General features: G+C 35.5%; 1 protein-coding gene across 7 annotated transcripts in view; it reads left to right on the top strand.

The window, feature by feature from the left end:
* The window catches only part of MBNL3 (muscleblind like splicing regulator 3), a 138,407-nt gene that overhangs the window by 29,973 nt on the left and 92,488 nt on the right, over window positions 1-15,946 (top strand). For 3 of the 7 annotated variants that reach the window (XR_005214479.1, XM_037821010.1, XM_037821009.1), the window contains exons 1-2: window positions 12,191-12,973; window positions 14,525-14,569. The exons of 1 other annotated variant lie outside the window; for it this stretch is intronic. Coding sequence is in view for 4 of the 6 variants with exons in the window: in XM_037821010.1 (XP_037676938.1) it covers window positions 12,797-12,973; window positions 14,525-14,569 (222 nt within the window). In the remaining 2 variants the exon portion in view is untranslated. Of the gene's footprint in view, window positions 1-12,190; window positions 12,974-14,524; window positions 14,570-15,946 lie in introns of those variants that run through there. 3 more of the 7 variants (XM_037821012.1, XM_037821011.1, XM_037821014.1) reach the window with 2 other exon arrangements.

Below are 15,946 nucleotides of genomic sequence, written 5' to 3'. Positions count from 1 at the left end.
TAGAATCAAGACATCTTGGTATTCTTCATCTGTATCTTGAATTATATGCTGTCAAATGTAATCATTTAGATCATTCAGTACTTGGTGGTATGGCTGATATAACATTAACCTTAATTTCCTCATCACCCCTGCAATGTCTACTCTCATGATTTTGAATTGCTAAACACGACCTGGTAACTACTGTCATCAGTTTTGATGGGCATTCTGTTCACATCAGTGTAAATGTAAATGCTCTCTTTAATTGCCATTTAAGCCACTGCTTCTATTTGATTTTTTTTGGGGGGGGCTGGTCATTTAAACATTTTTTTGCATTTATTTTTGATATATAGCTACCTTCTTAATTTCCATATAGGTTGGTGTTTATCTTGCTGTACAGACATACTTACTGTATGTCTGTACTGACTTGATTTCAGCATTTCCCTTGAGTTTTAGTTACTAATCCCTGCATTCTTTTCAGGTTCTTCCTAAGAACTAGTCCTGAAACCCTCATATGGAGAAATCTTTTTATTTTGCCTTCTATTTATGATTTGCATACTCCAGATTTTTAAGTATGCTTACAAGATAGGAACCGGGGGAGTTGCATTTTTAAGGGTTCTGGCTATTTTGTGTATTATAACTTCACAGTTTTTGTATTAATTCTAAATCTTAGTTCAAAGTTTTAAGTTTGATTTGGACAATTATTTTTGTTGGGAATTTTCATTATTGGGAGAGGAATTTACTATGTCCAAAGGCTTTTATGCTTCCTTCTGCCAGCTGGATGCCAGATTTCTGGGCCACATGTTTTCTTGAATGGGTGATTTAAAACCCAATGTGTCAAGCATTTTCTAACTTATTTGCCAGACATGGATGAGAAGCTATATCTAAAAAGTTACAATTAATTCAGGATCCTTTGGCTTTCATGGGATGCAGGAATAAGCTTTCATATTGTAGCTTCAGTAAGCTGGAGAGAAAATTGAGAATCTGGAGCTATTTCATTTGTGTCCATGGCTCTATTATTATGATTTCTGAGAACTTTAAATATAAAAAAATTCAATACATGATTTGGTGACAAGTCTAGAATTGAGATTTTTGAGGGAGGGATTTTGTTTTTAAATTAGACTCTAACATTGCTTTTTTTAAAAAAAATTTACCATTTGTGGAACACCTACCTCATGCTGGGGATTCAAACTCAAAATTGACAAATCCATTGACCTCGAGGAGTTAACCGTATAATGTGGGACAGATAATTAATTAAACAATGACTGCAGTGCCAAATGATAAATGTTGGGAGAATGCCCACACTAGGAGTTTTGTGAGCACAAATGAGGACAAGTAAATCATACAGAAATTTGGATGTGTTTGTGCATGTGTAATTTGTTCATGTGTGTTAGATACAAAGGTAGATGTTCTTCCATGTTGGCTTCCAAGATGAGATGAGAGCTAACCTGTATTTGAATTAGATTTAAGGAATCTGGGCAGTGTGAAATGGCATGTGATAAGGTATGGGCATTAGGAAAACTGTATGTTTATACTATGTCTAGAGTGAAGGGTAGATTGTAGATATAGGGAATAGCAAGAGAAGAGACTAGAATAGTAGACAGGAGCCAAAGCCTGCAAGGCTTTGTATGCTAAATTAAAGAATTCTAAATCTGATATTGAATCCACTAAAGAGTATAATACAGAGATATAACATTGCTTCTTAATAGTATCTATCTCATAGGGTATCAGGGACAATTGAATGACATAATGAATACAAAATATTTAGTACACTACCTGGCACAGCATAAAAGCTCCATAAATGTCAACTATGAATGACACCTAGGGATGCCACTTAGTTAGTAATCAAGACACTGGCTCTAAATACATCAAAAATATATTTGACAAAACAAATTTATCCTCCTCATTGTGTTTTAGTGGTTATTTTGTTAACCATATACTCACTCTTGGAACTCTTAATAAAATTCCCAGTATGCCAGTTAATAAAAAATTGATCTAGAGAATATTCTGTATGGAAACAGTTTATTCTGACCAGAAGTTAACAGAGGAAATGGACTCTGATAGGTATAAATAGGATAAGAAAGGCCTAAATCAAAAAATTGGTTAACAGGGGAAATGTACCAGATTATGTAAGTTTGGACTGGTAACAGACCCTGAGGCCAAGAGGGTCAAGAGATTATAAGCAGGTAAATTGAGTCTGATTCTAACAGATTTAGACAGTTTGGAAAGTCTAACAGGTTTTAGAAAGAGAGGATCAGGTAGAACATGGTAGAAAAGTGGAGTCCAAAGTTTGGACAACCTACAGTAGAGAGGCAATTGAGACAACAAAGCCATGTGTGCAAAGAGGGTGGTGTTCTCTGAAATTGCAAGGATGTCAAAGCAGAAGCATTGAAATTAAAGGAAGGCAATAAACTCTTAAGCATCAGAAGCAAGGGCCTGCCTTTTCCCAGGGATTCAAAGCTACAGAAGGTGCCTTTTTGGTTTTCAGTAGTGTGTAAACTGCTTCCATGGGCAGTAATTAAGCTGCAACCTGTATATGAGTTGAAGAAACAAACAAACCAGGACAATTGGGTTAAACTTTTGGGAATCTACCTACCCATTCTGGTCACAGATTGCCAAGATATTAAATAGGATGAAATTGGACCATGAGTTCTTCATGTGTACACTAATAATTTCAGGTATTTTAGCCAAGTAGATGAACCTTTCTGGGCCTCCGTTCAAGGTTGATGTATTCAATAGATTACTCTGTCCCTCGTTGGCTTTGATAAATGTTGTGGGCTCATTTAGAGGTTTTTTGTTTTTTTTTTGGTATATTTTGATATTTGATGTGTACTTGATTTTCTATACCCCCCATTTTAAATTCAATTTATTGAGATATATTCACATACCATACAATCATCCAAAGTGTACAATCAGTTGTTCACCGTACCATCATATAGTTGTGCATTCATCATCCCAATCTATTTTTGAACATTTTCTTTACATCAGAAAGAATCAGAATAAGAATAAAAAATAAAAATGAAAAAGAACACCATATTCACCCCCCCATCCCACCCTATTTTTCATTTAGTTTTTGTCCCCATTTTTCTATTCATCCATCCATACACTAGATAAAGGGAGTGTGATCCACAAGGTTTTCACAATCACACTGTCACCCCTTGTAAGCTACATTTTTATATAATCATCTTCAAGAGTCAAGGCCACTGGGTTGGAGTTTGATAGTTTCAGGTATTTACTTCTAGGTATTCTAATACACTAAAACCTAAAAATGGATATCTATATAGTGCATGAGAATGTCCATCAGAGTGACCTCTCGACTCCGTTTGAAATCTCTCAGCCACTGAAGCTTTATTTTGTTTCATTTCACTTCCCACTTTTGGTCAAGAAGGTTTTCTGAATCCCACAATGCCGGCTCCAGGCTCATCCCCGGAAGTCATATCCTGCGTTGCCAGGGAGATTTACACCCCTGGGAGTCAGGTCCCACGTCGGGGAGGAAGGCAGTGAGATCACCTGCTGAGTTGGTTTAGCTAGAAAGAGATATACCCCCCCATTTTTAAACCTGAAATATGGATTTAAATTACACAACTTGCGATAGTATGCATGTAAATTATTTCCCCATTCATTGGGGCAAGTGAGTGGAAATTGATAGTTTGTAGAATTGTTCTTAGTAAAGACGAGTATTACATTTCAGGGTTAAGGTGTTGTTTTTCATTCTTGTGGTATAATTAAACAAAACGTCTTTCCAGCTCCCCTCTACTTTGGGGGTTTGTAATCTTTCCATTGTGACTTGCTGAGATTGACCTTGAAAGATAGACGAGAGCTATTCTCTCTGGGCCAGGAAGATGACTTTATGATTGTAATTACACCACCCTTCTTTAGTGTTAGCAAGGGCATTGACTACTTGTCCAGAATCAATTAAAAGATGTTAAAAAGCCAGGCTGTTTTACATTTTCCTCTGAAGTTCTCTATATAGAAAGCCCATAATTTCCAGTCCAGCATAAATAACACTGCAATATCAAAAGAAAAATGGAATTCTAATTCTACAGGACTTTAAGGAAGGATAATCTCAGGCTTGCGTGAAGATTGGGAAAGGAAGAATTTTAAATTTACGATTCTGTCCTATCTGTGCTCCCAACTCTTCACTCCTAACCAGGCAATTGGTTTATAGGTATATATTTCAGTCGTGTGTACGAGTTGAATGTGAAATAAAGCCTCTGTCAGCAGTAACATCAGATATGTTTCCCAGAAAACTCCCTTCAGTCTGCTAGAAGATTTGGCATTGATTTATTAAACTAGTTGGTCCTTGAAATCATTCAAGACTCTTCCAGAATTTTCAGTCAAAACCCTTTTTGTTTTCCTGTCCTTTCACTAGATTTTTGTTTCTCGGAGTTAGGCATGAGTTTAATAGAACTTATGGACAGGAGATAGCTCCATAGCAGCGGCCAGCAGGGAAAGATGGAAGTTACGGAAGTTAGCACTCCACCCTTTCGCTAGTTTTATAAGTGCTCCTAATAAGGAGTAGGTGCTTAAGTTTAAGATTGAGATTCTGAATTTATTGGCTCTAATAACTGTGATGAATTCCAGTAAGGAAGTCCTCACTGGATGCCTTCTAGGTACAGTGATGAATCCCTTTATATTGTTAAATTACTTAGATGCTATCTTAGTTTAATTCTCTGACAATCATCTTTATATGACTCACAAGTTTGACCAGAGAGTTACTGGTGATGTTTATAAGTATTTAAAGGATGAATAAACATTTAATGTTCACTTTTCATTATTATTTTGCAATTAATGTGTGTATATGTGTTGGTGTGTGTTTGTGTGTGTTTGGTGGTGGGGGAGTGAACAGTGAATGTTCAACCAAATTTTGTCAGTGAGTAAATTGGCCCCTAAAATTCAATTGAGTTGAATTTAATATCTGATTTGGGAAGATCATGAACACTTTCAAACCACTGGGGTGCTGGTTGAAGTCCTGTGGCAGGAATTTACAAGATGCCATTATAGCCAAAAAGTTACTGTCTAAATTTACTTTCTGGCATGAGCTTATTCTCTAGCAAAATCTGACTGAAAAAAAAATCCTAATTAAAATTTCCAGTATTTCAAAAATGAATTTCCCTTATAGAGATTAAGATTGGAAAGTATTGGAGTAAACTCAGAAAATAGGAGTGCAATTATGTATCCTTAATGACTGGAGTCAATAAATGGATTGTTAGCAAACTGCAAATAAGAAGCTTCCCTTTATAGTTTGTTTCCATACTTGAATCATTGCCTGTCCTGGCTTCACGGAGCCTGTGACCTGGAGGGAAACATGCTGACCTTTATCCACTTCCCCTTCATCTTTTGTTCTTTTAGAGTATATTAGACACATGGAATTTGCTCTGGTTTTGTGTTGTAGGCTCCTTAGATAAAATAATTTTTCCAAGGGCGGATCATTGTTAACATGCTACTTTTATGGCCACTAAGTTTCTACTCTGCTTAGAATCCTTGAGAGAAGCTTCTATTTCTAAAACAAATATTCAGTCCTTGGACCACTTTCAAGGTCCTTCAGAAAACACAGGCATTTTTTCTCTTTGTTCCCCAATATGAACCTGCCGTCTTAGTCTGCCTATGCCTTCTATCACTGTACAAGCATCCCATGCCCATTCTCACTTTTTTGCCCTCATTCATGCTGTTCCTCTTCTGAGGAATGCTCTCTGCCCCTCCTCCCTCACCTGGGTCATTCTTGTTCTTTGAGGCCCAGCTCCACTTCCTCCTCCTTGAAAACTCTCTTGAGTACTCCTGACCTTAGTGATATTCTCTTCTCACAAATCTCATAATTTTTGTTGTTAATGCTACTGAAATTTGTTCTTAATTATCTTGCATTGCTTGCTTTTATGTTATATATATTTTTCTTACCTCCTCAACTATATTAGAGGCTTCTTGTGTGCAGATGCAGTGTCTTAAAGTTCTGATTCTCCAGAAGCACCTGGTACAGGCCTGTGCATATAATTGGTGTATAATAAATATTTGTTGATTGATATGTTTTTACATATGCATTTTGAGAGGTTTCACTTGTCTGCACTTTAGGTAATGATAGTAAATATTTGTTGAGTGGATAAAATGAATGATGAATATATTTCTTTGTTATTTTTTGCCTCCCTTCTCTCACTGCCTACCACCATCCACTAGAAAGTATGATCCACAGGACAGGGATTTTGTCGTGCTCACCTTTAAATTCCCAGCATCTGGAATAGTCCCTTGGCCATATTAGAAGCTCAATAAATATTTGTTGAATGAATCATTATTAAATGCAGTCTGTCTTGTGATTCATTTTATATTTCGCTCATCTAAATGCTTGAGCATTATAGGATTTGGATTGCTGAATATGTTGAGTTCCTGTTGTCTTCAAGTTTAAATCCAGTTTTTGGTGAATGAAGGTCTTGTAATGGCACTGAGACTTCTGTTCCATGCACATAAGCAAGCACTTAACCAGTGTTGTTTAATAAGAATTGTGCTAAGGATCTTTGATGGTATACCAAATGATGTTATTTTTTCAAAAATTGGATTTAGATTAAAATATTTAAATGGAATTTATTAGCATGTTCTCATAATTTGATATATTATTAAAAATAGACACAACTCTTTTATTAAAAAAAAAGATGAACTTCATTGACAAACAAAACCAGTCACATACATTGCTAAAGCTATGTTCAAAAGAGACACTATAGTCCCTGTGCTTTTTTTTTAAATGATCATATGTATGAACTGAGGTGTGCTATTTAATTGCTTTTCAGAATGGAATACTTTGACTTACCTGCTTTTTGAAAAAGGTGTATGAAAGTTATTATCCCAGGATTGTTATGAAAAAAACTATGCTTGAAGATTTTTTAAAACCTTAATGAAAAAATTCTGCACATAGACCAAATATTCTTATTTTTATGGCTTTCTTTCCCCTGACAGAACATTCAATTTTCTATAAGATGCCTATGAAATCATGGTTTCCATTTACAGTGCTGAGCGCCTCTCATATGCCTTAAGGAACGTGTGTTGGTGGACCACTAACCAAAACACATGAGGGAAATAGAACTTGAAGCAAATTTGAAGACTTGAAAGCTTTTAAATCTTGTCAACCTGCCAATTCAAGCTGCATGTGGCAGGTGTGTCTTATATTTGTAAAGCCAAAGTAAATGGCCAAAAGAAATTCAGAGGTAATACAGATGTAAGGAAAGCTTAAATGAGAGAAAGAAAACATTGTTTTCATTGTTTGCTCAGGGGGTTGGTAAATACATTTTAAAGGAATGCCTCTTCAGACATTGATGTAGGTGCCAAATAGTATCTTTGTGGTCTTCTGGACCAGGCATTGGCGTGTTTCTATGTTATGTGCTGGTTTGTAGAGAGAAGGCAGAAGAAAGAGGGGGCAAGGAAAGAGTAGGAAAAGTGGGACGAAAGTAGCTACCAAAGATCCTAAGCACAATTCTTATTAAACAACACTAGTTAAGTGCTTATTAAACAACACTGGCAGTGGCCTTGCAAACAGCTGTGGAGGAAGTTACAATTTTCATTAGGTCAGTAGAAAATATTTCTTTCTCTTTTGTTTTACTTTTGAGATAACTTCCATGAGAAAAGGTGAGAATCCTTCAAAATTTATCATCTATTTTTTAAAAGATGCAATTATGAATCTAGTGTATATGTAATTTTATATAAAATGTTTATATTTTCCTTATATGACATCTTATCTAGGATTCTTATAGATAAGCATCAATTAAAAGTCAAAATTAACTCTTTTTTTTCAAGGAAGAGTACTTAGGGAATGTTTACTCCTGTGGTACATAGTGAAGCTTCCCCCTGCTCCCGACACACAAACCAGTTCCATTAAAGCCTTTGTTGGGCAAATACATTCTAGTGGTGAAAAAACACTCACCAATAGATTTTAACAGATCCAGTGGATTCTGAACTGGCTGAGGTGGCCAAAGCTTAGCCAACCAACAGGGTGCTCAATGGAGAAAACTCCTTGCTAGCATTGTACAACAGAAGGGTTAATGTTAAACTGCCATTTAATCTTTGTACCATTCAAAATAGGAAACCTGAGGAATGCTGTAAAGCTCTAACCTCCAATAACAAGATAGATCGAGCAAAGTTGAGTAAAATATGATCTCTACCCTCAAGGAGCTTGCAGTCTAATAAGGGAGAAAAGTTGAGAGCCCAATTAGCTATTTTGAGAAAGAATGTAATAATGTGCTATAAGAGAGACACCGTATTGTGGCATGGTTGAGGGTAGACTCTGGAGTCAGACTGCTTGGGTTTGAGCCATGGCTTGATCACCTACTAGCTATATGAAGTTGTGCAAGTTAAATTATTGAACCTTTCTTCACCTCAGTTTCCTCTTCTATAAAATGGGAACAGTAGTACACTCTCCAAGAAGAATCCAGAGAGCAATAGGACTGGGTGTCAGTCATTCCGAGGTAATCCTCTCAGTGACTTATTTCTGTGCAATAGTGTTTGAGTGTGTGTTTAAAAGTATACTTTAAGTCATAGTGCTTGGTGTACTCGCCAAGGAAAATTAGAGGCTTGTTGGTGTCAGAAGACCTAGTTTCTGCTTCTAGCCCTGCATAAACTCTCATAATCATTTCTCCTCTTTATGCCTTTGGTTTCTTCTCTATTTAAATGAGTATAGGAAGTTCTGTGAAAGTAGAGACCTTATCAGTCTTGTTCAGATCTAGAAGATTGCCTGGCGCAAAGTGGGTGCTGGATAAATGTTGGTCCAGCCCAACCTAGGAATGTTATGAAGATGGCAATACAACAGATATGAACATACTTTTGAGAAAGAATAATAAGTATTATTAAAAAAATGACCGGCTTCCCTTCATCCAAATTCCCAAGGGAGATAAGAAATGATCTCTACCATATTTCTTTGCCAGGCTCTAAGCATGAGATTTGGAAGCAGAGGATTTAACTTGGAGTCATGGCTCTACCACTTAAGACTTTGTGACTTCAAACAAGTAACTTAACATCCATGAGCATTATTTCCTTCATTGGTATTTTTGTGGTAGTAATCATTCATGCCATTCGTACTTTAGAGTTTTTTTTTTAGAACTCCAAAGATCATGGAAATACAAGCACTTGTAAACTGTAAACATGATCCAAGTACAAATACACTACAAGATAGTAACTTTTCATGTTCTACAATAGAGGACTATAAATCATAAATAACGAAACTGTATTCCTATTACTCAATTCTAACATAGCAAAGATAAAACTGTGTTGTCACAAAGCAAAGATAAAGCTGAGTTGACCTTAAAAATAGAAGGAAAATGGAACCACATCCTGTCTTTTCTCCCTAGTCAGACCAGCATGGTTGCATGCGAGAACTTCTCCCCATCCTCACACCAGCTCCCTTTAATTTAATCCTAGCTTATTTGCAACTCCAAAAACAGTTTTAGTCTGAAAACATGTACTGGCTAGAACTGCCTTGAGGGATTGGCTGGGGTCCCATGAAGAGGTTACAGGCCAAAAGAGGATGAAAATTCCTTTTTCTCCCATCCCCAAACTTATATAAGACATTTGGCCAGAGGCCAATTTCTGCTTGTATTTTTCATTTATAAAGGTTCAAAAATTAAAATTTATTGTTTATTATCTATTCCTATACTTGATGGGCCTCTGTAGAGAAATTGTTCTCCAGATTCTCAGTGTTCATGTTCTGAGAAAATGTTCAATACTTATAAGTGTAAATATTCCATTTTCGTTATTTATTTTATAGATGTTTTCAGAAAACCTGTATAATTTAGTTGTAGGATTAAGTTTGAATATATCTTTAAATATAAACTTATAGACTCCCAGAATATAAATGTAACCATTGTTCTTTACCGCTATTTCAGAGTATTTTCTGTAATACACTAAGTCATTTAAAGTATGGAAACTAATTTACTCTTGAAATTCAACTTACCAACACTTTTTAGAAGAATTTGTGTCTAAGGAGAATCTCAGTTGGGGGCAGCCAATCCCATCAGGCTTTTAAAACTTTTCTGGTCGTGATGTCTTTTTACTTTCCCTTTTTGAAGTAACAGCTTTATTGACATGTAATTTACATACCATGCAATTCACTCAAAGTGTACAATTCAATGGTTTTTAGTATATTCACAGAGGTGTACAACCATAATCACAATTAATTTTAGAATATTTTCATCACCTCAAAAGAAACCTTTTAGCTATTGCCTCTCTACCCTCCTCCCCCATTTCTCCAAGCCCTAATCAACTACTAATCTACTTTCTGTCTCTCTGCATGTCCCTATTCTGGAATTTTATATAAATGGAATCCTACAATATATTTTCAAGGTTCATCTGTGTTGTAGCATGTATGAGTACTTCATTCCTTTTATGACCAAATAATACTCCACTGTATAGATATACTGCATTTTGTTCATCTGTTCATCACTTGATGGTATTTGGGTTGTTCCCACTTTTTGACTATTATGCTGCTATGAACATTAGTGTACAAGTTTTTTCATGACATAAATTTTCATTTCTCTTGGTTATAAACATAGAAGTGACATCACTATGTCAAATGGAAACTCTCTGTTTACCTTTTTGAGGAACTGCCAGACTGTTTTCCAAAGTGGCTGTGCCATTTTATAATCCTACTTGTCATTATCTATCTTTTCATGATAGCCACCCTAGTGGGTGTGAAGTGGTATCTCATTGTGATTTCATTTGCATTTCCCCCATCAGGCCTTTTTAAAAACTATTTTAAAATATTTTTCTAGATGTCATTTGTTTGAAAACCTTAACCCTCAAAACACAGTCCTGCATGGAATGGAATGCAGGAGGGTTCCAGAGTAGTTAAGAGTGGTCATAGATCTTCTGTCACTAAGGGAGGAGAACTACTACCTGAAGTCTTCAACCAGAGGCCAGATTATGTTCAGTATTTTCCTAAGAAGGCAAATATAAATTTAATACATTTAAGAAATATTTTCATAAATAATGGCTAAATAAAAACATGTTTTTCTCTGAATGGACAAGACAAGCTTGCTTGAATTTTGTAGATACTTAATTTCCCAATGATATCTGAAAAATCAGGAGATATGACTTTCATCTTAAGTGCAGAAAGGATGAATAGAAAACAGATTCTGTTGAAACTACTGTTTAAAAAATTAAATGAAATGTTTTCAACAACTTTCATTCTTTTATGATGAAGTTAACAAGTAGTTAATTTGTCTAATACTCTGAGCTGAGTTTACTTTTGCTTTGGAAAATCCCTGTAATTTTGGCAGGTATCCATGGCATCATGCCAGTAAATTAACCTTTCATTTAAGATCTCAGTTGAGTTGCTTAAAATTGCTGCTGGTTGACACTGGGTTAAACTGCAAACCTTAAAGCTACACAGTGACTGAACAGTGATTTCTATCTCACTTATTTGTATATGCCAAAATCTACTTCTGAGTTGTTCAAATATCCCTTTCTAGAGACTAAAAGAGCATCCAAAGAAGAAAAGCCCAGTATCTTTTCAAAGGGTTGTTTTCTTTGTCTGAAGCACATTTTACATGTCCATCCTTCACCCTACCTCATGCATTGAATCTCCAGCTAGTTGTGTCATGAGTTTTTTGTGATCATCAACAATTACATTTCAAACACACACACAGTTACCTCTTATAGAAACTTGAATTTTCTTAGCAATTCCTGTTTTCTGGATTTTGAGAGCAAATAATCAAGCCTTCAATGATACCATAGTAAAACCAGTTTAAAGACAAGTCTCCTCTAAAAACTGGAGACACAGGTAGATAAATGCACAAATGCAGAAGGGACTGTCATGTCATGCTATGGCATTTTCTGTGCCTTTATGCCCCAAACGGATCAAAATGAAACAATCTTTTTTTTTTTTAACTGGGCCTTTTTTACCCAGTCTTATACTGCAACAGTAAAATCTAAGCAGTTACTACCTTTTACTATGCACAGTTCGACATTGGGAAATGCCCTTTCTAGTGACAATGGCTGACTGCAATATGTTGCATTGTCAGTATCTAGATGCTTCCTGTTTTAAATAGGATATGGTTACTTCTTTTCCAAATCTAGAGTCTGAAACGGAAGCATTGTATTATTTTAGCTAATCTTATGTTTTTTTCTTGCAGGTTTCTGAAAAGTGCCTTTTCTGAAAACTCTGCTGCTTGGATTCCACTCTAGAGCTGCCTCTCTGTAAACCCCTCTCCCCACCACACCCCCACCAAAAACACCCTTGTGTGCTTGTAGTTCACTGTTAGCAGCTTGTCCATTCTTTTTTTTCTTTCATTCTCAATTTTCCTAATCATTTTCCTTCTCCTTGAGTTTGCAGAAAACTTTTTTTTTTTTATGGTTGTAACAAACATCCTTACCAATCTTAACCCTTAAAGCCAAGATACAGGGAGAAAAACTTTTCTCCCCATGATCTGAGACCATTCCACAAATTGAAGGGTAGCCAACAGCATATGCTTTTTGCAATAATAATTGAAAACATCAACTGGAGAAGACAGAATTCTTTTGAAAGTCTGCCAGTTATTTGAAGTAACTTTGGCAGAGGAGAAAAAATAAAGCACTCAATATCTCAATGTCTTAGTCTTTACAGTTACCTTATAAGGAGGTGGTCTCTAATTTGATTTTTAGTTATTCTGATACAATTTATATTTTACTATTGGCTTTTTGTTTGACTAGATTTAGGGTATGATTTACATGAAAGCCTAAGTGGTAACAAATAGACGTTTTACCAAAGCAACCTATCTCTTTGCATTTACTTGAATTCATTTTTTAACCTTTTAACAATCAGCAGTTGTATTGTCCTAAAGAGGGTACACTTGATTTTAATTTTGCTTTCAATATGACGGCTGTCAATGTTGCCCTGGTTCGTGATACCAGGTGGCTGACTTTAGAAGTCTGTAGAGAATTTCAGAGAGGAACTTGCTCTCGAGCTGATGCAGATTGCAAGTTTGCCCATCCGCCAAGAGTTTGCCATGTGGAAAATGGTCGTGTGGTGGCCTGTTTTGATTCTCTGAAGGTGAGTCCCATCTGAATGCACATTATGTTTACTTTAAATTTGTTTATTTCTCCCTTTTTTGAAACATGATGTGCTTTGAAATCAGTAAAATCAATAATAACATGAAAGTGGTAAGTGCTGTTTGTTTGCTTGTTTGGTTTTTAAGACAGGATGTAGCCCTTGTGCTTGTGGAACTAAGCCAGTCAAAAGCTCATATGACCAAAGCTGCCATATCATGATAGACAGACTTTAAGAAAAAAAAATTCAAGAATTTTTATAGGAGTGAGGAAGTGCAGTCTTGTCATAGGTTTTTTTTTTCATATATGATTTAGATTTTGAATACAGTGATCTTAATCTTCATAGAGAAGCTATTTACTGAATTATAACTTATTATCTATGCTATCAAAATACACTAGCAGGGACCAGGCAGTTTTCAGATGAGAAATAAAATCAGACCAAGAGAGTATAAGGTGAAAATCTCACCATCTAGAGGGAAGTTTCTTAGTAAAGTATATTTTGAACCTATAACTCAAATAGATTATGACAAATCTAACTTCACTTAATATTCTTCCTGGGCAGCTGACTGAAGAATTTCAGATTTTTTAATACATTTTGTATGGAAAGTCCCATTGCCAAGGTCACCAAACCTGAATATTATATACTACAGTATAAGCAAGTTATGTGGGCAGATGAGGTATTATGTGGAATAGAACATACATGATTGCAGCCCAAGAAAATGCATTGATTTTCATATTTTATTCATAGTTCCCTTAAATTGAGGATAAAAATGTACAGATTGAAGCAAAGAAGAAAAAATGATAATAGATTCCTGGTTCAATTAATAAGATCTGCTATAATGCATTAGAGAGTTTCTTTTCAAAATATGTCAAAATGAATTACACTTAAAAATCTTTTCAATTTCTTGATATTGTTTTACCCTCATCATGATCAGTTTTACCTCATAAACATTTGTACATTTGGCTGCATTGGCTAATAGAAATTTATTCCTTCATGTGATCATTTCTTCAGAAAACATTTTAGTATGTGGCATCCCAGTTAAATATCTAGTCTTACTTATTTCTTGATATCTTAGTTTGCCAAGGATGCTGTGACTAAGTACCACGAACTAATTAGCTTAAACAACAGATATTTGTCTCACAGTCTGGACACTAGAAGTCCAGAATCAAGGGGTGGGCAGTGCCATACTTCTTCTTAAAGGGAAGAATCCATTCAATATCTCTCCCCTGGCTTCTGGTGGGTGGCCAGCAATCCATACATTGCTTGGTTTGTGACAACATAACTCAACTTCTGCCTCAATTGCATGGCTGTTTCTCTCTCTGTGTATCTCTCTATCTTTGTCCAAATTTCTTCTCCTTGTAAGGACATGGGTCATATTGGAGTGGGGCCCACCCTAATCCAATTTGACCTCATCTTAACTAGTAACATCTTCAAAGATCCTGCTTACAAATAAGATCACATTCACAGAACTGGATGTTAGGACTTGAACATGTCTTTTGGGGGGGGACACTATTCAATCCATAATACTTGGTTACTAGTTTTTTTTTGTTGCAGAACAGTCCAGTTCAAGAATGGAAGCTTGTTTTAGTAAAGATAAAGGTAATTCCTATCTTTGAAAATAACTGAATATGCAGCATATATTATAGCTAAAAAGCTTATTCTGTCTTCTTCATTTTGGTATTATTCATTTCATCTGTAATTATTTTGTGTATTATTTAAATCTACTACCATAGGACTGGAAAAGAGCACTGGGCTATTTGGGAAAAGAAAGGAAGTATCTTTCATCTAGTCCATACAGGGAGGGGTTCAGGCACTGTGCTAGCCACTTTACCCATGTTCTTCCAGGAGATCTGGGGTACAGTCCTGACCCCACTACTACGTCTGACCTTGGGCTGCTGAATCTCACAAAGCTTGAGTTTGTCGTATTTAACAGGATAATATATTCTCTTATATAACTGCCATGATTGTTATGGGCCCCAAATGGGAAAATACAAGTGGAAAGTCATATATCACTATAAAAGTGAATTAAATGTAAGATTGTCTTTCTACTATTAAGTAAAAGGCTTGTTTTTGGAGTTCTTCAAAAAGGTTCTATTTATTTAGGATTTATTATGTAAAACTGAAAACTCCTGTTCCAATGGATATGCCCAAATCCAATTACAATAAGTGTACTGTTAGATCTCCAAGCTGAGGATCACAGGCTTTATGGTTTACTCTTTGATATCAAGTTCCTTACAGGCTTTGTAAATTCTACCTTTCCAGGCATCTTAGCATGTGGAAGGAGATGTTTAATCTTCCTAATCATTGACTTGTCTCAGTTCAGTTCTCTCATTTAAAGGCAGAAGAGTGCCATAAACGAAACATTTTAAAAAAAGATATATGGAAGGTGATCATTAGCAAAATGCATACTGTACTAGCACTTTAAAGCTGGAAAAATGTTTAATTCAGACACTGAAAAGAAAATGACCAATGAATATTTATAAATCACTTAATTATTTAAATAAGCTGTCTATTCACTGCATCCAGGGTTTTTAAAATCATTTTTATATTATGGTAATATTTTGGTAACCAGTTACATAGGATAAAAATGATTTTTGTAATCCTTGCATTCTCAAATTTTAATGAAAACCTTAATATTTCAAGTATACAAAGCATTTCAAACACTCACTTTACTGTTAGGTAGTGCTTTCATCAGAGTTTCATGTCTACACAAAAACTTTGTAGTTCTCTTCTTTTATATCATTCCGTCTGCATAAAAGCTGTGCTCAGTTGAGGGTACGTGACCTGGCTGGATTGTACTAGTATCATATCTATAACACAAAAACAACATACTTTAATGGATGTTGCAGCATTTGCTACTCCCCTTCAGTTTGTACAGTTGAAACACCTTTGAATTACATCTGTGGACTATTTCTTCTTCCATGAGTGGTTTAATAACAGAAGCAATCATTTGATGAGTTTGGGATGCTACTTTTG

This window comes from Choloepus didactylus, chromosome X (assembly GCF_015220235.1).
Source record: "Choloepus didactylus isolate mChoDid1 chromosome X, mChoDid1.pri, whole genome shotgun sequence".
NCBI classification, from domain to species: Eukaryota; Metazoa; Chordata; class Mammalia; order Pilosa; family Megalonychidae; genus Choloepus; species Choloepus didactylus.
This window is presented reverse-complemented; position numbering and strand designations above follow the sequence as displayed.